The sequence below is a fragment of the Leucopleurus acutus genome (genome assembly GCF_964270905.1).
Source record: "Leucopleurus acutus genome assembly, chromosome: 11".
In the NCBI taxonomy this organism is placed as follows: Eukaryota; Metazoa; Chordata; class Mammalia; order Artiodactyla; family Delphinidae; genus Leucopleurus; species Leucopleurus acutus.
This window is the reverse complement of record NC_139152.1, coordinates 58,571,595-58,593,752: the sequence shown is the minus strand read 5'-3', so window position 1 is coordinate 58,593,752 and position 22,158 is coordinate 58,571,595. Positions and strand designations below refer to the sequence as shown.

The 22,158-nt window shown below is 35.7% G+C and overlaps 1 protein-coding gene across 1 annotated transcript in view; it reads right to left on the bottom strand.

Moving 5' to 3' along the window:
* Positions 1-339: 339 nt before the first annotated feature.
* Positions 340-22,158, bottom strand: part of RAB21 (RAB21, member RAS oncogene family) — a 32,737-nt gene continuing 10,918 nt past the window's right edge. Inside the window, exons 2-7 of the mRNA XM_082850156.1 lie at positions 19,282-19,341; positions 18,197-18,304; positions 14,914-14,977; positions 8,571-8,625; positions 7,976-8,064; positions 340-5,248 (exon numbers count right to left, since the gene is read on the bottom strand). Of these exons, the coding sequence (XP_082706282.1) occupies positions 5,106-5,248; positions 7,976-8,064; positions 8,571-8,625; positions 14,914-14,977; positions 18,197-18,304; positions 19,282-19,341 (519 nt within the window). The 3' untranslated portion in view covers positions 340-5,105. The remainder of the gene's footprint in view (positions 5,249-7,975; positions 8,065-8,570; positions 8,626-14,913; positions 14,978-18,196; positions 18,305-19,281; positions 19,342-22,158) is intronic.

The following is a 22,158-nucleotide window of genomic DNA, read 5'->3' as shown; positions in this document are numbered from 1 at the left end:
TTGGGGAAGTTTTTTTTTTTCTTTTAGGCCACGTGGCATGTGGGACCCCAGTTCCCCCACCAAGGATCGAACCCATGCCCCGTGCCTTGGGAGCATGGACTCCTAACCAATGGACAGCCAGGGAAGTTCCTGGGGAAGGTTTTATGGAGAGTCAGAAGTTATATAAAAAGACAAAATACACCCAAAGAGATTTGGGAGAAATGAAAGTGTATATATTCACATAAGAGCTCCTAGACATATTGGTAAGAAAAAAAGCAAGTTGCAAAACATATGCATAGTAAGACACAATTTATGTAAAAATTTTAAATGCACAAAATTATGTATTTCTATAGGTAAATATATACGTATATAAATGCATAAAGAAAAAGTGATTGAAGAGTATACACTATAGAGCAATAGTTACCATTTGGGAGGGGGTACACTAGGGGCACTTCTATAATAATCTGTATTTTTTATTTTTTCCTAGAATATAGTCTTACTTAGGTAATTAAACACAAACTGAGGAAATTTTATACTTCTAGGAAGTACTACATAAGACGGTTTCCTTAAAAGAGCTTGCTACCACTGAAGATACAGTTTAGCAAATACCACTGTTCTGTTTTTCAACAACATCATACTTTATCCCTGCTGTCCCTCACCTTTCTCTCATTGCTCTACATAAGTTCAAATTTAAGGAAATCATATTAGCTTTTTCTTGAGTATCTGATGATAAATGATTCAGTTGCCAGGAAGTATCAAAATCAAAGTGAGAACTGATTCAGTGGGAATAAAGGTCATTTAAGTAGGCAGGCTCATCCTTTGGCTTTAATGCAATGTACTTGGAAATATGTGCAGTATTCTGGAGAGGACAAGATGCTTTAAGATAAGATTCTTTCTGGGTGGGCCATGTAACATGCCATGTTCATTATCTACTGCAGAAAGGTTAACACTCAAAAGCACACTCAGCTTCCTTAGAAAACAGATGATATATAAATCCCAGATAGCCCAAGCAGTGCTAAAGATCTATCAAAGTGATATTTGTTTAGAAGCAAAGTACTTTTGCTTAAAATTGGAAACTCTTAAGAGTATTTCTAAATTTTTCTCATTACATATGATTAATACTAAAATACTTACATTTAGGAAAGTTTGCTCAGAATTGTAATTAGTTTTTTTGAAAAGGGAAAAACCATCCAAGTCAGACGTAGGTGTAGCATGAATTTTAGTCCACAACACCAAATATATGTTTGGTTGATAAAAAACTACAGAACAGCAACTTACTAGAATCAATGCCTACTATAAAATCAAATAAATGTGTTATGTTCAATGAATCCCAGCTTTTAATTATTAAAATCTAGGTAATGCATTTTATAATTTAGAAAAGAATACTTAAGGATCTACTTAGTCTCTATATCTTTAGAAATTACTGTAAGGTTTTTGCTGGTCATTACTATCTAAACCCTTTTCTAGAAGATCTCAACATTTTAAATGGTCACAAATTATGTATTCCCTCTTTGTCACACTAAAAAGACTGAAAACTATAATGGCAAACAGAAGTCAAAAGATAAATTTCAAAAGTCAAAGGCACAAGTCAAACCCTTCTAGACATAAGTGGTAATTATAAATGTAAGTTATATTATCTGAAAATAATATAAGATCAATGATCTAGACCCCTGGTAGCATTTATAATATAGAAAATTGCAAATTATGTATTAAAAGAAATAAACAGTATAACAATTCATTTTTTTAATGTTCTAAATATTTGGCACAATGCATAACTTGCCTTATTTAGAAACCATCTGATAAAAGTAATGTAGTATTTAAAATGATTTTAAAAATTGTCAGGTTGTAGAATTTCCTATCTACCTTTCATTCTACTTCTTACTACCCTCCTTGTCTATTTCTCAAATTTTACTTTTTCTTACTGAAAATCTAAAAATGAAATATCATTCTTCTGTTATTTTAATGCCAAATAAAAAGTAATCACTAATAATATATGGCTAATATTTTTTATAAGATTTCAATTTAGCTGTAACAGCCACAGCTTTAGGCTATTTTCAGGAGATAACCCCAGAAGAAAAGAAATTCAAACACTCATATCTCATATGGTAATGTGATGCTTGTTTCTTTTCAGATTACTGTTTACCCCAAAATTGTTGCAATATATTTAAAAACAATAATCTTCCTCTATAATCACAATGCAAAACAAGAAGCAGAATACGCATCATTACAGAAACAGTGATTGTATACTTTAAATATTCAGATACCTTCCTAATGACTACTTAAACCAATTTTTAATTATATATACGAAGAGTATACACTTACTAGTTGAAAAATATATTGGTTCTATCTACCTACTACTTTTAATACACAACACGATAACTTGTGTCCTCTTCCTAATAGCACAATTATAAGGACAGGAACACAAAAGATAGGTATTAGAAAGGTGAAGAAAGTATCAGAAAAACTTCCTCAGCCTTGGTTTATCATTTATCTTTCCTTTGTATACATGCTGCAATTGATTGGTCCTCTTTCATTACCCTTTCACCCTATTCCTATCTAAAGACCTTCTAGGCTTCAGAGCAAGGTCAGGTATACATATTATCTATTGTTGCTACTGAATTAGTTTAAATTACAGGTTAAAAAAGAAGAATGAAATGCTTGAGGTGAAGAAGGGTACATAGAGGGCTTCCCTGGTGGTGCAGTGGTCGAGAGTCCACCTGCCGATGCAGGGGACGCGGGTTCGTGCCCCGGTCCATGAGATCCCACATGCTGCGGAGCGGCTGGGCCCGTGAGCCATGGCCGCTGAGCCTGCGCGTCTGGAGCCTGTGCTTCGCAATGGGAGAGACCACAACAGTGAGAGGCCTGCGTACCGCAAAGAAAAAGAAAGGTACACAGAAACCAAAGAAGAGTAAAGAAAAAATAAATAAATAAAACAAAACATCGAGAGTGGTTGTACCATATCAATAATTATCTGGCAACTCTGGAGCAGAGGTTTCTATCTGGACTTTTATATCATTAATATAGGGTCAAAAATCGAGAGTACACCTCTCCAATTATCAGGCTTTATGATTTTATTTTTTGGAATAAAGCTCAATTTCATGTCTAATTAGTTTTAAAAACATACTTCACTCCAATGGAGAAGAGCTTCTTTCCCATCTACATCTACAACAGTAGAAATGACAAGGCTTTCTTTACTACCACTGAAAGAACCAGGAGGGCAAAAACAATTTTTTCTTTTATCTGTACTCATGATTTCCCCTGCCTCCCTCCACCTCCTGCATAAACAGTAACTTCACAGGAAACCAAGAGACTACACAGACAATTTTAGCTTATCTTCCTGAAGACTCTTTCCACTCCGCCCTCCCTAAACACACACAGTGGAGCAGCAGTGTGTTGAGTTTGACAAGGACAATAATTAAGGAAGGTAAAATGAGGCCTTATAGAATACTTAATACTAAGTTAAAATTCTAATATCATAACATCAAGGTGTCAATTTATTCAACTTTAACCCATCTGGGAAAGTTACTTCTTTAGTAACTATAACCTCATTATATTCTTTTAATTGCTCATGCTAACAACTTTATTGTATACTACTGCATCTTATAAGAAGTAAATCCAGGGACCATTCCATTTTATCTTAGACATAACATTTACTAGTTTTCCAAGCATGACAGAAATGGAAAAATATATATATTAGCACAAGAACAATTTGTTAATTTCCACAATTTGTGTTCCTTCTATGAGCAGTGCCTGATTCTATTCTATCAGTCCTATGCTTAAAGAAAGAAAAAAAAAACAAAACTTAATGAGAGACTAATTTACAAAGTATACAAGAATATAATTTTATAATAAATCTTTCCAGTGTTCGCTATAACTTCATTACATGAAATGTTTCCCTTCAAAGAAACTCAGAAGGATAGCTCTTATAAAATGAAACGAAGCTTTCTGTGTTCATCTCTGGCAAGCAGTGACCAGAAACAGCTTGCTCACAAAGGATCTAAAAGTGCTGCCTGTGGAGGAGAAGCTACCACTAACATGCTGTATGAATGAGTCTTGGTGAGTGGCTACTATCTGGGACTTCTTCCTCTCTTCTCCTACCAATGAGTCCATCTCACATAAAGCCTAAGAGAAAACTAAAGCCTTGCAGCAGTGAAACTCAGCATGCTCCACTCAAATACTTCTAAGGTAACCATTCTAAAGCAAAATGAGCAGAAGTCATCTCTTTTATCCAAACAAAAAACCCAGAAAACAAAAAACAAACAAAAAAAAACCCCCACAAAAGAACAAAAAACCCCCCACCCAAACCAAAAGGCAAATGCTGTCGCTCAATCATTAGATGGATTTACAGAGGCAAAAAATGTGACAACAGCAATAATTCAAGTAAAGTATATGAGAAAATTTAAACACGCCACTTTCAAGTTAAGACAAAAGTGAAGGGGAGCTATGATCAGAGTCAAAAAGCTTAGACATTATCACCAAATGTTAATTCACTTTACAGTCATCAATGAGACTACTGTATATATTTTTGCACCTTGCGCTTGTAAAAGCAGATAAAATATTTAATATGTAATTTACAATGTATTTTATCAGCTCAGCATACAGGATGAATATAGATTATATCAAAGTGTAGTAGACAGTTAGGGGCCTGTGCAAACCCTGCAAAAATAGTACTTCAGGTATCTGCTAATTTTAAAAAAAAGAAAACAAAAACAGTTTGCTGTTTAGAAGTGATACAATTCAAACTACCACAAAATACAAAGGACTGCAAAAATGTATACCATTCCAACAACATATATAAGTTATTAAATAAAGATTTGATTTAAAAGAATATAAATGAAGCCTTTAAGTAGGTCTTTTCTACATGCATATTACTCCTTGTTAAAGAAAAAAAATATGTAAAAAGGCCATTGGTAACTGCTTTGTTAACATGTGTAGAAAATGCCAATTCTCTGGTCACGAACCCCACTAAGTTTAGCACTTAAGGTCTCTGCAGTGTTATAAACGTAATTTAAAATACTGTTAACTCTCTAATTCCATTGGTAAAATAATGTGACTTGGAATATGGCAGTCTTTGTGTTGAGGGCAAGGATCCACAGTTTGTTATTTTATTCCTTAGGGGTGAACAGTTATCCAGAAGAACAGCACCCTCCGCCACCGCTCTGGGCTTGAGGTTCATCATCAATAATTTGTACACCTCGCCTTGCAGCTCCTGGTTGACTGGAGCCATTGCCTTTTGCCCTTTCATCCACTTGTGCCGTTTCTATCATCCCTAAGAGAGGGAGAAAGCAGAAATTATTTAGGACCACAATTGGCGTTTTCTGTTTCTATAATTTCAGTTTACCACCATGATAGCTATTTCTGACTTTCAACCAACAAGGAAACTAGATAAAATTAATAGCAAGCGTACTTGTCCAGTTGTATAACAGCCACAGTGACATCACCAAAGAAAAAAAGGTTTTGATTTAAACAAATGACTGTATACAAGTGTCATCCTTAAGATTTTCCAATTATACTTAGAAATACGTCAAAGAAGGTCAAATTGTTCCAAGTACAAGCAATATTTAGGGTACAAGATTTATTCTTCAGTAAGTCATGTAAACTTTTAACCAAATAACATTTGAAAGAACAAAAGAGTTTAAGATGAAAGAGGAAGAACAAAGCTGGAGGACTCACACTATCTGATTTAAAGATACAGTAGAAGTTACTCGAATGATGACAGTGAGATACTGGTGATTGTGTGGTCCAGCACAATCTTTTCAAGAGATAGTACTGGAACTGGACATTTACGTGTAAAAAATAAAAGTTCAATCTATACTTCCCACCATATGTGAAAATTAACAAAAAATTAATTACAGACTTAAATGTAAAACAAATTTCTAGAAGAAAACACAGGAGGAAATCTCTGTAGAAGAAAATCTTTATGACTTTGAGTTACCAAAGGTTTCTCATGTAAGACAAAAAACATGACTCATACAGAAAACCTGATAAATCAGACCTCATTAAAATTTAGAACTTCAGCTCTTTGAGAGACAGTTAAGAAAAATGAGACTATAAGACACAGACTAGGAGTAAATAGTTGCAAAATACATATCTGAAAAGATGAGGAAAGAAAGGAGAGTCCTTAAAACAGAATAAGCTTTCTTAAACTTGGGTCCAGAGATTGCTCTTGAACAATGGTTTCCAAATTGAGGTATACGGGATAATCCACTGAGGTAAAATTAGAAAAACTTCAATTTATTTTTCCTTAACCTTTCAAAATTTCTTTTTTTTAATGTATATTTTACAATATGGAAAATCATAAGTACTTATACATGTTCTATAATTTTTAAAATAAATGTATAGAGAATATTCAATTCTTTTATATAAAGATATGATATATAACATTTATAAGCCACTGATCTAGAACCTCAGTACTCAAAGTATGGTCTGAGTACTAGTGTCATTACCGCTTTGGTGTCTGTTAGTAAAGAGAAGCTCAGGCCCACATCAGACCCATTTTATCAAATTATGCATTTTAACAAGATCTCCTAGTGACTGATATGTACAGCAGTGGTTCTCAAATTTTAGTATGCATCAGAATCATAATGAGGGATCAAAACACAGATTCTGGGCACCACCTCCAGAGATTCTGATTCAGTAGGTTTGGGGTAAGGCCCAAGAATTTGCGCTTCTAACATACTCTCAAGTGATGCTAATGCTGCTGATTGCAGGACCACATTTAGAGAATTAACACTCTAGAAGAATTATGAATGATCTTCAGGCTTACATAAAACTGAAATTTACTTCAAAGTTTGTATATATGTACATTTTTTTAGAGCAAAAAACCATCATTCTGAGGTCTATAACTATAAGGAATATAATTTGACAAAATCATTTCAATCCATTATTCTATAGACTAGGGTTTTCCTAAGTATAGTATACATTCTATTGGTGATATGAGAAATGACTTTCAGATTGTATATAATAAACATTTTCCTTTCTCTTTTTTTAATATGGAAAAGCTCAAACATATATAAAAGTAGAAAGAAGAGCATAATGAAAATCTGTATGTCCATCACACAATTTCATCCATACTTGGCAATCATCCCTACCATTATTTTAAATCAAATCCCAGATACATAATTTTATTCATAAATTATTTTAATATGATTTCTAAAAGATAAAAACATTTTAAAAAATAATTCTTTTTTTAAGCATAACCACTACACAATAACCACGCCTAAAAAAATTTACAATAATTTCTTAATATCAATATCCGGTGAGTGTTCATATAGTCCCAATTGTTTCACAAATGTTCTTTTTCACTAGTTTGTCAAATTAGGATCCAAATAAGGTCCATCCACTGCAAAAGGTTGTTACAACTCTTAAATCTGTTTTATTCTGTCCATTCCCCTTCCATTTTTATTTTTAATAGTAATGCATATATTTTAATATGTATTTAGCAAATACTACACATAAGATTTCATAGCCATTGATTACTACTTGAAATAGGGCTAAAGAAGGTATTTAAGCTTCAAAAAATGAGTTAAAGATACTAAGTAAATAATAATACTGGTCGATGCGACAAATCATCAATATGGTCAAAATGGAAACTGTAAAACATCACCCCAGGGGCTTCCCTGGTGGCGCAGTGGTTAAGACTCTGCCTGCCAATGCAGGGGACACGGGTTCGAGCCCTGGTCCCAGAAGATCCCACATGCCACGGAGCAACTAAGCCTGTGCGCCACAACTACTGATCCTGTGCTCTAGAGCCCGCAAGCCACAACTACTGAAGCCCGCGCACCTAGAACCCGTGCTCCACAACAAGAGAAGCCACCGCAATGAGAAGCCCGTGCACTGCCATGAAGAGTAGCCCCCACCCGACGCAACTAGAGAAAGCCCGCGCGCAGCAACGAAGACCCAATGCAGCCAAAAATAAATAAATAAAATAAATAAATTAAAAACAAACAATCACTCCGAAATATTACCAATATTTTAAAAAGAGCCATATACCTACTTTTACAAAGGTCAAGAAAAAGTTCCTCAATTCCTTTGTTCTGTTTGGCTGAAGTATGATAATGTTTCGCTCCCACAGATTCTGCATACCTTAAAAAAAAGTAACATCAGTAATTGAAGTAAAAATATGTTTCATGTTTTTGTCATGACTGCCATTTGAACTCTTTTTACAATAGCAATTTTAGTGACTTATTACTAATTAACCCAGGTTTAGTGAAATTAAGATTATATACCATTTGACGTTTCTATATATTGAATCAACTTTTAAATAAGAATAAAACAAGACTTTTATTCTAAGTTAATCTGCAACCCAAATACTTCAGTTTTTGTGACTCACTGACTATTTGGCCATGACGGTTTTCTTTTGCATCACTCTTAATACTTTTTACTGAAACCAGAAAGAGAAGTGAAAGTGAAATAACTTTAAATGTCACCAAAAGCCAGAAATTGCCAGTGTAAACTCGCTTCACTGAATCCACTAGCTCAATCTATATTAAGAGGTTTGAGTAATAACTAAATGGTAAAGTACATTGTGCAAAGAGGAAGACTTCTTACAGAGAGTGACTGAAGGAAGGAAGAGAAGGGATAACACTTACGATTCTGCTTCTTGAATGGAAACATGTCTCTCCTTCTCCAAGTCTATTTTATTACCTAATTTGAAAATGTAAATGCCAGTCTTTAATATTGATTCATTTTTATAATGAAATTAAGCCAATTCTAAATACACAATTGCCATTTTAATCATCTGGAAAAATAATACAAATCCCCACCCACCAGACTTCTAAATGTCCTTCTAAATGTCCTGAAACTGTAAGGTTTCAGGACATTTGGATATGAGGGCTGATCATGACTGTCAAGGTGAATGCCTCAACCTCCCTCAAATGGCTCAATGCACATCTCTCCTGAAGCTGCAGCCTCTGTCAGAGAAAATAACTTTTCCAAAGAGATAAGCACTATTTTTGATTTAGGGTATAAATGGGACTAAGATTCACTAGGGAATCCTAAGGATAAACCTATGAGTCTTAGCCAAGTGTAAATGGTAAATTATGGTTCATGAAAATATATTAGGCTAGCCTCTTGGATCCTAAGAATATTTTGGTTTTCTCGATGATATTAACTGTATTAAAGCATTACAATATATGGCTTTTGAAGTACTTCACCACTGCAGGGGAAGAAACTACATTTGTTTTAAAAACATGAGACAACTTAGTATATGAACATCATGCAGATTTTAAATTACTGAAAATAAGTTTAGCTCTCCTTAAACAATGGAACCAAACTGAGATTATGCCATAAAGCCACCAGAACAAAAGTGTAGGAACTGCAAAATGCAGATTCCTTATTATATACACAGTAGAGATTAAGGTAAGTAGGCTGGACAGAGTGCTAAAGGCAATGGAAATAACATACAGAAAAGGGGAAAAATACCCTAAGAAAGGACACTTTAAACAAATATTTTCATTTCTTCTATTATGACCTATAGGGGTAAAAAAGGAAACCTTGTAAATAAGGTCATTTTTTCTCAGGACCTTAGAGAGTCTAGAAGACAATTTCAGATAAAGTATTGAAGTAAGCACCCAATGAAAGATGCGATGCTTAGAACTGAGAGGTACAAGCCCAGAGGTTCTGTATATGAAGACCTCAAATAATCTGAGCACCTAATTACGCGCAGCTTTAAGCAATGATCTGACACCATAGCCTAAGGTTGAGGGAGGGAAGCAGACATTACTAAAGCTCAGCTGGTACTAACAAATTCAGTAATAAACTCTTCCTTCTTTGAACAGTTATCAGCCTATCTCAGCAAGAAGACACATATCAGTTCTGATTTCCCACATTATACTTTATCAATAAAATTTTAATTTGCTAAATATTACAACCAATATATCCAACAGTCACCAGTGGAATAAGTTGTTTCATGCTATGAAGAATGCACAAAGCACCACCTAGTGGCAGGCAGCTCCAACAAATGGAGGCACAAGATTCTGCCACTGTAAAAGTAAAACAGCCTCCTACAGATCAAAGGAGACTTTTGTTGCAATTAACTAAAACCCTATGAGTTGGTTTGTTAGAGTTTTAATGTCTCTTTTTTAAAAATCCACCATAATTACCAACATCTATTTTTAAAAACTGAGGATAGGGAAAGTAGACAATCACCTTGTTGCCTCACATGAATATTTGGGGAAAATTATTGACACTGCTTTATTATTTAACAGCATTTTAAACTTAACTAAACTTTAATAAAGCCAGTATTTTTTTGTTTTTTAATCTTTTGGCCATGCCACACGGCTTGCGGGATCTTAGTTCCCCAGCCAGGGATTGAACCCAGGCCACGGCAATGAAAGCGCCAAGTCCTAAACAATGGACTGCCAGGGAGTTCCCTAAAACCAGTTATTATTAAAATGGCTAACTATTTTAATAACATAATTAATATTTTAAACAAAAAAAATCCCTCTACTAAATAACTATTTCTTTGAACAATTAAGTGCTCATAATGGATTAACAGCACAGACGAAGTCACAAAACTGCCTGTCAGTGACTGACACCTTTCCAAAGTTCAAGACCTTTTTAGCTATGTTCTTTTAAAAGCAAGAGAGCTAAAGCTTGTGGTTGAGGCTCATATCTGTTTCAATACTACTGTGCAGCCACATTGGGAACTTTCTAATAGGCTTACAACACCTGAAAATAAGAATAACCACCAAAGTAAGCACCTACTTGAAAGTATAGTACAATAAAGGCTAGGGGGGAAAGCTGACGGAAGCTATAGGAGAGGAAAAGGCTATCCTGCTAAGAATACTAAAAATTTTATCTTCTTTAAAAATACCTATTTGAATTAAGAACACGGAAGGGATACACCCATTGCTAAGGGCAGACGGCCTAATAGCAATAAAGAGCTAGAACTTTATTTTGCTTAGACTGGATGTTGTGTGGCCTAGTGGAAAGAAATTTTTAAATCTGATAAAACTTGTTTTTAAGTCCTGGCTCATTTCAAAACTATAAGATTTGGGGCAAATTACTTAACCCCTTAGTCTCACTTTGTACAAATGTAGCTAATAAACTTTGCAAGGTTAATGTGAAAATAAGATATATGTAAAAAGTCTAGCACATAGGATGTGTTCAATAGAGTATTTTTCAGCCATCACAGTGAATGATCAAATGGAAAATGACAGTGAATGATCAAATGGAAAATCAATACTGTTATGCGAGAATTAAACTCATGATAATTAACACATTTCCTACCACAACCCTGGGTGGCTTCGGAAATCCCTTAACCACCCCTCCCCCAATTTAGTTCGGTTTGCTTCTGTGCTATCACAGCACACCCCCAACCCCTTGATAGCATGTATCATAATGTACAATAAGAGCTTGTTTTTCTGTCTCACCCTACATGATAAGCTCTGGGGAGACAAGGACCATATCTATTTTTTAACTTATTCACTACATTATTCTCAAAGCCTGGTACATAGCCAGCAATATACATTATTGGTTAAGTATATGAGCTTGAAGTAGCAGACAGACCCAAATGAAAATCCCAGGTCTATCTCTATATACTATGTAGTTTGGGAAGTATCAAGCTCTCTAAGTCCATTTTCTCATGTGTAAAATGGAAATGGCAACAATGCCTTCTTGCCGTGTTGTCAGGAGGCTTAAATGAAATAAGTGTGTAGTTCTTAGAATAGTACCTGGCACTCAATAAATGGTAGCTATTATTAATAATAAATATTTGTTTAACAAACATACAAATATTAAGGACAGACTAGAAACAAAATACTCTATTAAACAGAGCAACCACAGCCAAGAGTGCTGATCAATGGATTAACTAAAACTAGAGGGAAAAGTCTGCTAGTAGAGTTCTCTCTTCCTGCTTTACACATTATCAGTGATTTAGATAAGGACCTAGAAGGTTCAGCATCTAATTTACACATGAAAAAGCTAGTAGATTATATATCAAACATAAACATTCAGAAACATATGACAAGTTGATATTCCTACACTTAGGTTTAAATAATTTAGTTATGTAGGAAGATGGGGGAAGCCTGACAGAAGACCAATACTTATAAAAAAGGAATTCTGATTTTTGTTAACTATAATCTACATAAAAGAGAAATTGAGTTGACATGACTGCTAAAAAGTATATCCAATCTTGGGCAATGCTGGTAGAAGGACAGTAAGAAGATTTAAAAAAAGAGAGAGCTATGGTATACATTGAGTCAACAATGTTTGGATTCTAGTATTCATTTCAAGTGTAGGAGACACACTGATACACCGAAATAAACCTAGGAAAAAATAATCAGGATGATGAGGATGTCTGAAAGTTAGCCCAAACAGTTGAAAACCTAGGGAAGATTTTAGGTGAACCATCCAAGTAGGCTTCAAATGTTTGAAGGACTGTCTTGCGTAAAGGGAAAGGAACAAATATTTGTCATATGCCTACTCTATACCAAGTGTTTTCCAAATCATTATTTAGTCTTCATCACAATCCTATGAGGTAGTATTATTTTGAAGTTAGTTTTAAAACAGGAGAGAAAATAAACACAGAACATATATAGAATGAAATGAAAATCAAGACGTGGAAAAAATAATGCAGATGTCCATCAACAGCAGAAGGATAAACTGTAGAATATTCATAGAATTAAGTATTAGATAGCAAAGAGAGTAAAATGAAGTACAACTATATACAAGAACATAGAGGAATCTTGTAAACATAATGTAAAGCCAAAACAACAGACAAAATAGCTCCCATACACACATGATCCTATTTTCTGAAATTCAGAACACAACCAGTCCCTGCAGTAAAAAGTCAGGATTATGTCTGGGGTGAGGAGAAGGCAACTGGGGTAGTGTTGGGATGAGAAAGGAGCACAAAAAAAAGAAAAAAAAGAAAGAGGGCTTCTAATGTACTGGTGGGGCTTCTAATGTACTGGTTACACAGATATGGTAACTTCGTGAAACTTTCCTTTTGTGGTAAATGGGCTCTCAAAATTCTTCCAACTCTGAATTACAAATAGAATTCCATGTCACACTTGCCAACGGAAAAGGGAGAGTGAGAGCCTTTTATACTTTATACCAAACATTAATAAACATTATATAACATGAAATGAGACGTATCTAACCCTACTTGGGGGCAGTAAGCTACCAGTTTCAATATTACTAAACCTTCTAAGAATATGAACATGAAGAATACAAAGTTTAAGTTAATTATCCTAAGTTTATTCACCCAGCTAATTTTTTTTTTTTTTTTTTTTTTTGGCCATGCTGCGAGGCTTGTGGGATCCTTGGTCCCAGTAGCAGAGATTGAACCCATGCCCCCTGCAGTGGAAGTGCTTAGCACTAACCACTGGACCACCAGGGAATTCCCACCCAGCTAATTTTTTAAATGTTACTTTGTAACCTTGGTCAAGTAACAAGTTCTTGAGGCTTCTTTGACTTTCCTTTTTTCTTTTTTTTTTTAAAGATTTTTTTGATGTGGACCATTTTTAAAGCCTTTATTGAATTTGTTACAATATTGCCTCTATTTTATGTTTTGGTTTTTTGGCCCCAAGGCATGTGGGATCTTAGCTCCCCAACCAGGGAGGAACCCACAGCCCCTGCATTGGAAGGCGAAGTCTTAACCACTGGACTGCCAGGGAAATCCCTTCTTTGACTTTCTTAAGAATATGTTAGCTATGTTTCTTAGAATGTGTTACTTCCTTCCTCTCTTCTGAGAGATAACCAGAATCCCAAATCATCAAATCTTTAGTCATTCACCTACTATGACCACTTCCACTCCCAGTAAGTCCAATATACCAGACAGACAAAAGCAGGCCAAACTCACTAATGACTAGCTGCAGCTTTGGTCCCAAACTCCTATGTGGTCTACGACTCCAGTGTTCTTGTTTGAAATATTCCCATCATCTAGCCTAACATCTAGCATCTAGACTAAAAAGCAGGCCAGATCAGCTCCTGTTCCTCTCCCAAAACTTGCACCCTGATCTGGACCTGTAAAGTTTACCAATCTAATGGTGACAAAATGTAAGAAATGTAAACTCAGGTTAAAACAAAAAAATTCTTAAGGCTAAAAGCAGAATTTGCCCACAGTGACTACTCCATTCTATGTCCTCCACTAAAACTACCCTGGTTTCTCCCAAGCCATTTATCAGTTACATAAAAAGGAAGAGAGAAAACAGCCTGAGGCTATTCATAAGGATTAATATCATAAGCAGAGGAGTCTGAATGACTCAATTTGAATCCCATCTCTGATAGCTGCATGATATTAAGCAAGTTATTAAGTACGTATCTCCAGGGCTCAGCTTCCTCTACAAAACCCTCATAGGGTTGTGAAGATTACATGACATAATGTCCACTGAGTACACAGCATAGTGTCTGGAACACTTTATTGACCAATAATTAGCTGTTATATCATAGAAATAATACTCTAAAGAAAAAGGAAACCAAAGAGAAATGCCAGAAGTCCAAGAGTAAATTCTAGAGTTGTTTTACTTTACCTCTTAAGATATTTTTCCAGTCTAGTATTATCATGATCTACTTATATCTTTGGAGTCACATTTGTTCTTAACTCAAAAATGGGTATAGTTAAATATACAGAACAAGAACACAGCTTAAGTCACTGATTTTAATTATATTGTAAAGTAGTTGCTGAACTCTTCTTTTCTAAAATAATCTTATGATGAAAAACCAAGGGTCAAGTTGAAGCAAGGCTGGGGGACTTGATGCCCTACATGTTTAGGGCTTCCCACTTGCTCCCCAAAGGCATTCCTTGAAGTACAGATGGCTGAACCTCCTGAAAGATCACTTCCAAATCCCAAATTATACTAAAATATTAAATACTATAATACCACTCTTCTTTTCTCATGTAACTTTAAAATGAAAATTACTGATTTACTATTCTTTAATAAAGTGTTAAGGAAACAAAGGACATTTTAAAAAAGTAATGATGCTTACCAACTATACATAAACAGATTTCATTTCCCAACATTTTCCGTAATTCTTTGACCCAGTTTTTAACCTGTGTACACAAAAGAGTAAATATTAAAACAAATCCTGTAACAATGACTACCATTACAACACCCCAAAACTCAACACTGTCAAAATACCTCAAAATTTTGTCTAACAGTCCATGTGTTTAGTTGTTACTAGGAATGATTCACTGTAGGATCATTTATATCACAAACCACACACACAGACAAACATCCAATGGAAAGATTTCTCTCTATATCTACACATAAGAATAAACAGAAGCATCTCTAATTACAGACTTTCATAACTGCCCATAAATCCAAGCAAAGCTGTTCACCAAAGCAAAAGCATGTCAATTCCAGCCTCTGATAATAGATGCTTATAGAGAATCACTTTGGACTTAAGAAAACATGGGCTTAATTAAAAATCTTTTGTAACCCAACTGGGTCACAAATAGAGGGCATAGGAGCTTCTGTGTCACACATTTAAAGGAAAACAAAATGTATACAGGTACCAAAAAGAGTAAAATAAAATTTCATCCTTTGGTGTAGGATAGGTTTCTTCAAGTTCAGCGCTACTGATATTTTGGCTCAGATAGTTCTTTGTTGTGAGGGACTGTCCTGTGCAATGTATGATGCTTAGCAGTATCCCTGGCTTCCTACCCACTAGATACCAGTTCCATCCTCCAGGTGGGACAATCAAAGATGTCTCTAGACATTGCTGCCCCCTGGTGGAGAGCCCCTGGTGCACAATGACTCCAGTGGCAAACTGATTCTTCACTACGGATGGAGCAGAGCAGCAAGCACTGTGGGGAGTAAACTGAAATTAGGTTTGTTTGTTTTTTTTTTAATGCTGGGCTTCCTTCCTTCCTTTCTTTCTTTCCCTCTCTCTCTCTTTTGCTGTGTCGGGTCTCAGTTGTGGCACACAGGCTCTTTGTTGCAGTGCGTGGGCTGTCTAGTTGTGGTGCGTGGGCTCCAGAGTGTGCAGGCTCAGTAGTTGCGGCGCTCGGCCTTAGTTGCTCCATGGCATGTGGGATCTTAGTTCCCTGACCAGGGACTGAACCCACGACCCCTGCATTAAAAGGTGGATTCTTAACTACTGGACCACCAGGGAAGTCCCTGAAATTAAGCAATCTTTTGAACTCATGATTTTAAATATATTGATTACCATAAAACAGGATAAAGAACCAACTTGGGATACCTACTTTCATTTTTGTGTAATGGAATTTAGTACGTATGTAATCAAATGACACAGAAATTATATACCTTCCTAAAAAAAATACACACACACCTACAAATAACAAAAATTACATTAGATATGTGTGATAAGCATTTACTGTGCATATGTTCCTATGCACAAAGTAACAGTTTCACACGCCTATCCTCTGCAAGAATGCAAAGGAACTGTAGTAAACACAAAATCTGTATAAAAACAAAGGTAATCAACAATTTATAATAGCACTGAACTACACTCTTCTCAGTACAGTCCCATCTTTTTGTTTCACTCACATATATGTATCACATGTTCAGAGAAGCATTTAACTTCCACCCTTAGTTGATTTCATATAAGAAAAATCTGACAGTACTGGTATAAAATGTACATCCTCATCACTTCAAAGGAAACATGTCAGAATCCAATTATGTTATTACCCTACTCCCTGTACATACAGTATCACGACCTACTAAATCGAACCAATTTTTTAAAAATTTGTTATTCATCTGCAATCAGATCCCCCTCCACAGGCATCCTATTCATTACCCCCATACACTCTGTAATGAGTTAAAGATGGTCACCAATTCTTTGCCGAGAGTATTTCCTCTCTCTTTGACTCTGGGCTAGCCTTGTAACTTGCTTTGACCAAGAGAATGTGGCAGAACTAATGCCATGCCAATTCCAGACTAAAGCCTTAGGAAGGTCAGGCAGCTACACTCTTGGGATCCAGCTGTCACATAAGAAGCTTTGGCTGGAATATGGAATAATGAGAGCATGTGGAGAGAGTACTGGAGAATGAGACACCAAATGGAGTGAGAGGCCATGTGGAGGAAAACCAGGCCCTCTTGGATCCAGGTTCCCACCCAGCCAAACCCCCAGTTCAATGCAGCTGCATGACTGACTCCACTGACACCACATGGAGCAGAGGACTTGCCCAGTCAACCCTTAAAACACCACGAGAAATAATATTTCATTGTTTTAAGTCACCAAATTTTGGGGGTTTTGTTATACAGCCAGAGATAACTAGTTACTTTTCAACCTAATAGACTCCACCTTCTTTTAAGCAATAAAATACTTAAATCATTTCTTTTTATGCCAAAAAGGCAGGGAGGGATAACAAACAGCACCCCACATATATATCTTTTTAAAATGTCATTAAATCTGAAAGCTACCTATTGCTTCATTTTTCTACTCCTTGGACTAAGTTTTTCCACATGGCATTAATAATCCAAGAGCTAACTTGTACATCTGCTTCATCAGTTAAATACTAGGAAATAAAATAAAAATAAAAAACTAAAAAGACAAGTAATTTCAACAAGTACAAACCTGTAACTCAAGGCAAGAAAAGTCTCTACCTTGGAAATTACCCCCTTTAGTTAAACATCCTTGACAACGTTATTCCAAGAAGGGCTTTCAAAGAAAAGGTCAAATAAGTAACTAGTCACAATCCTAATTGTGATGAGAATTCAGAGGTAAGTTTAATGGTCACTCATGTTTGGTCCCAAACAACTATAAAAATTCTTTATTTTTGGTGAATGTTTAAAGAGGGGTTAAAAAAAATGGAGGAGCTTTAAAATGAACACTACCTAGATTGTCCTTTTAAAATTTATATTATATCCTCCAGGAAATTTAGTGAGAAGAAAGAGCTTAAATTTGATTTAGTTCTTCGTTTTCCTCCCCACAATTATGGAACCTGCCCATGCATCCATACCAAGTTATCAGGTGGCCAGTGTGTATGGAACCAAAAAAATATATGTGATTTTTCTTTAATAGGGAGAAAAAAAGCCTCTGTATTTTTCTGAAGCTTTACTTCAGATTATTTCCCTTTCCTGATATCTGAGAAAGCCATGTAATAAACTATTAATAAATGATATCCATATTGTTAACATGAATTAAATACTCCATTAAAAAATATGAGTGGTCATCATTTATGCACAAACTATACTTTACCTTTAAAGCCAAGGCTAATCACATTAGTAAACAAAAGATGTTAATGCAGACTTGAAAAAATCAGTGTTGTTCTATTAAGTCATCTACCCATAAGTAAACAGAATACCTTCTGAAACGAATCTTCATCTGTTATATCATAAACTAAAATAGCTCCATTTGAATCTCTGTAGTAAATTGGACCCAATGCATGGAATCTCTCTTGACCTGCTGTATCCTAAATAAAGCAATAAACTCTTATTAGATCAGAAGAAAAAATACATCTGTTATTGTAACTACAGTGAACTTTTGTTTAATTGGAAAGTGGGGTATAAATTTATAGATAACCCAAAACACTGTTAAAAGAAACAAAACAGGTTACAAATAAAATTTTTAAGTCAAGTTATAATCAATATTTAATGTTTTACTGTTATATAAAGATTACTTCTCCCCTCCCCAACCTTCCTCTTCCTCAGCAATCTTCCCACCCTCACTAAAAAACCATTTCAGTTGCCAAAGGGTCAGAATGGGCCACATTGGCATTATAAGCCAGGAACAGGCCTTGCACTAAATTTAGGTTCTCCCCAGAGAGAGGAGACAAGGAGAAAGAGCATGCACCAGGACCACCTGCCAACAGGTACACTACTGCATTATCCTTGCCCTACTCTCCACTGGCCATTCCCTTGGAGGATTAGAATATGGAGATGGGGGAAAAAAGGCCAGGCAGGCTGTCCACCCCTTTCTCTGACATGGAATCCCTCTGAGTTGACCCTTCTCCAGCTAAAAAGTTATGATAGAACTATTCATGTATACAATTGTATGCAAGATAAAATTCTTAGCCAGATTTTAGAAAAAAAATGTTTATTTAAAAAAGGTTTTGGGGCTTCCCTGGTGGCGCAGTGGTTGAGAGTCCGCCTGCCGATGCAGGGGACGCGGGTTTGTGCCCCAGTCCGGGAAGATCCCACATGCCATGGAGCGGCTGGGCCCGTGAGCCATGGCCGCTGAGCCTGCACATCCGGAGCCTGTGCTCCGCAACGGGAGAGGCCCCAACAGTGAGAGGCCCACGTACCGCAAAAAAAAAAAAAAAAAAAAAAAGTTTTTGGCTAAACTTCAGTTAACTAAAATAAATCCAGAAAATTTTGAGCCAATTAGTTATGAGAGAACCAGGAATAGGTACTCTAGCCTTCACTCATACAGTTGAAAAGGTTAACTTACCCATATGGCAAGATTTACTCTTTTCCCACCAATATTTAACTTCTTTGTTAAGAATGATGCCTAAGAAAAGAGAGATATACATTAAACAATGTTTCACATAAAATAACATTTTTTATTTCCAAAACTACAGATGAATGAATCATATCAATATGAAATAAGTTATCTGGGAGAAAAAGTAATCGCTGAGTTTTTATTAATGATTAAACATTATTTCCACTGAAGACAGAACATTATTTTTACTCTAATCTAAGAAAAAGATATTTTGTTTTATGAATACAAGTTACGAAAAGTACAAAAAAATGGGTAAATATGTTTTCTTAGTTTTTCCTCATTACAGCATTTTCTTCGCATTTAATTTGATGCATTACAGAAAGCGTCTAAGAGACTTCTAAGATGAGATAAAAGAAATGTTTACTGATAGTTAACTGTATGAATACCATTATTATTGGAAATTTTCCTGCAATTATTTTATAATTCAATTATTTAAACTATATCTAATAATTGCCCTAGGTACTAATGTCACAGAAATGAAAGGAAATGGTTCCAGCTTTCAAGGAGCTTATAGTCCACTGCAGAAACTAAAATATAAAGAGAATTAAAATACCATGTGATAATCGTTAAAATGGACGGTCTTGCCAAATATACTATAGGAAAATGCTGAGGAAGGAAGTGTAAAGCCTGCTTGGATAAGTCACAGAAGGCTTCAGAAAGAAGGTAATGATCTCCCCTTTAGGAGTAGTGGGGGTTTTTCCTGACAGATGGGTGAAGCCACCGAAGCCTGAAACACATAACTCCCCACCCTATGGGAAACTCCAAGTTGGTCTGGTGGACGCTAGAGATGAGACTACAAAGATAGGCAAAGGTTGAATTAATCGAAAAAAAAGTCCTGACTCCATATCTAAGCCTATGGACTTTACCTTGTGGGTCTCAATAAAACGTGTTCCAAGACACTAGACAAGTTTTTTGTTTTTTAATGTATACTACAGTCAGGTATATTTGGGGACTGCTGTATATTGCTCTATATCCCCTTTGTGCATTCACAGTACCTATTAGCACACTAAAATTCTGCCAAAAGGAAGGCTGACTAACTGCATTTATACAAGCATTTCCCAAACTCATTTGACTTCTTTTTCCCTAAAAAACACCTAACTCATCCAAAGGAGTGTTAGGAAATAATACTGTTGACAATGGATAATCAATGAAGGGTTTCTAAGCAGTGAGGACATATAAGATCTATATTTTAAGAGAATGAATACGATAGGAAGAAAGAACAGGACTAGACCTGGAAGACAGGAGTCTATTTTAAAGTTGGAAAGAAAAACATAAGGGGCCTGAACTAAGTGCATGAGGATAGAAAAGAGAAAAATGAATCAAGTAATTGAAGAGGGAATATAATCAGAAAACAGAGTCAGTTGACCTGTTTAAAAAAGGAACAAAGAGCCAACTTCAAAGCTATGCAAAGACAGTCACATTTAAGTGTATATATATAGAAGAAAGTGCAGAGATGGAAAGTGAAACAGATAAAAGGCTAGGATGGTGAATTATTACTGAAGGAGAAGGAACCTAGATTTCAGGAAGGACTTTATGCTGTATGTATACCAAGGAAAATTAAAACTAAGAAAAGGCCACCAGATTTAGTGATTAACTAAGGAATCTACAGAGACACAAATGGCAGAGCTGAGATCAAATCCAGCAATGTCTGCCTTCAAAGCCCAAGCTACACTCAAGATATTTTATTAAATAAAACACAGGTTAGGGGCCTTCCCTGGTGGCGCAGTGATTAAGAATCCGCCTGCTAATGCAGGGGACACGGGTTCGAGCCCTGGTCCAGGAAATTCCCACATGCCGCGAAGCAACTAAGCCCGTGCGCTACAGCTACTGAGCCTGCGCTCTAGAGCCCGTGAGCCACAACTACTGAAGCCCACGTGCCACAACTACTGAAGCCCGCGTGCCTAGAGCATGTGCTCCACAACAAGAGAAGCCACCCAATGAGAAGCCCATGCACCGCAACGAAGAGTAGCCCCCGCTCACGCAACTAGAGAAAGCCCGCGTGCAATGAAGACCCAACGCAGCCAAAAAATAAGTAAATAAATAGAATAAATACATTTATTTTTTTAAAAAAACAAAACACAGGTTATATAGAAAAGGGTATGAAATAAATTCAATGACAAAGAAATAACCTGGAATATGAGAAGACCAAATACATGTTACGACAATAAATATGAATAAAGGACTATTTCCCACTCATAGCATAAGGGTGAAGAATATAAACTTTGAAGCAAAACTTTGGATTTGAATCTTAGCTTTGCCACTTATTAGCCATATAACTTATTTGAATTCAACTATTTGTTCTGTTTCAATATCAATGTTATATAAAGAAACTCAAAACCTGACTCCTATCCTAATATTTAATAGGTAAGTAAACTTAAATGCCTCCCTCTCTTCTTTCAAACATATTTAAACTGATCTTCCCTCCAAAATCAGCTTTCCATTCCAACATTAGTATTTTGATCACATTCTCCAAGTCACTGAGGTTTAGAATCTTAGGAATATCATCACTGAATATTCTTCCTCCCCTGTCATCCCATATTCTAAAAAAACCTACCAAGCCTTGCTTTTATATTTCCTCTGGAGTTCTATGACTACCAGTCTCGTATTATGTCATAATATAAATACCTTTGGTCTCACCTCACACTCTGGTTCTCTGGTCTACATGTTAAATTATCTTCCCAAAGCCTCCATGATTAAAAACAAATAAAAAAAACATTATCATATCCATAGCTGAGCTCTCTAATAAGTTATCATTTTTAATAAGTATGCTTGAACTACATCCCTGCTGGCAGCTAATACCATAATAGCCTTTTTGTCATGAGTTTT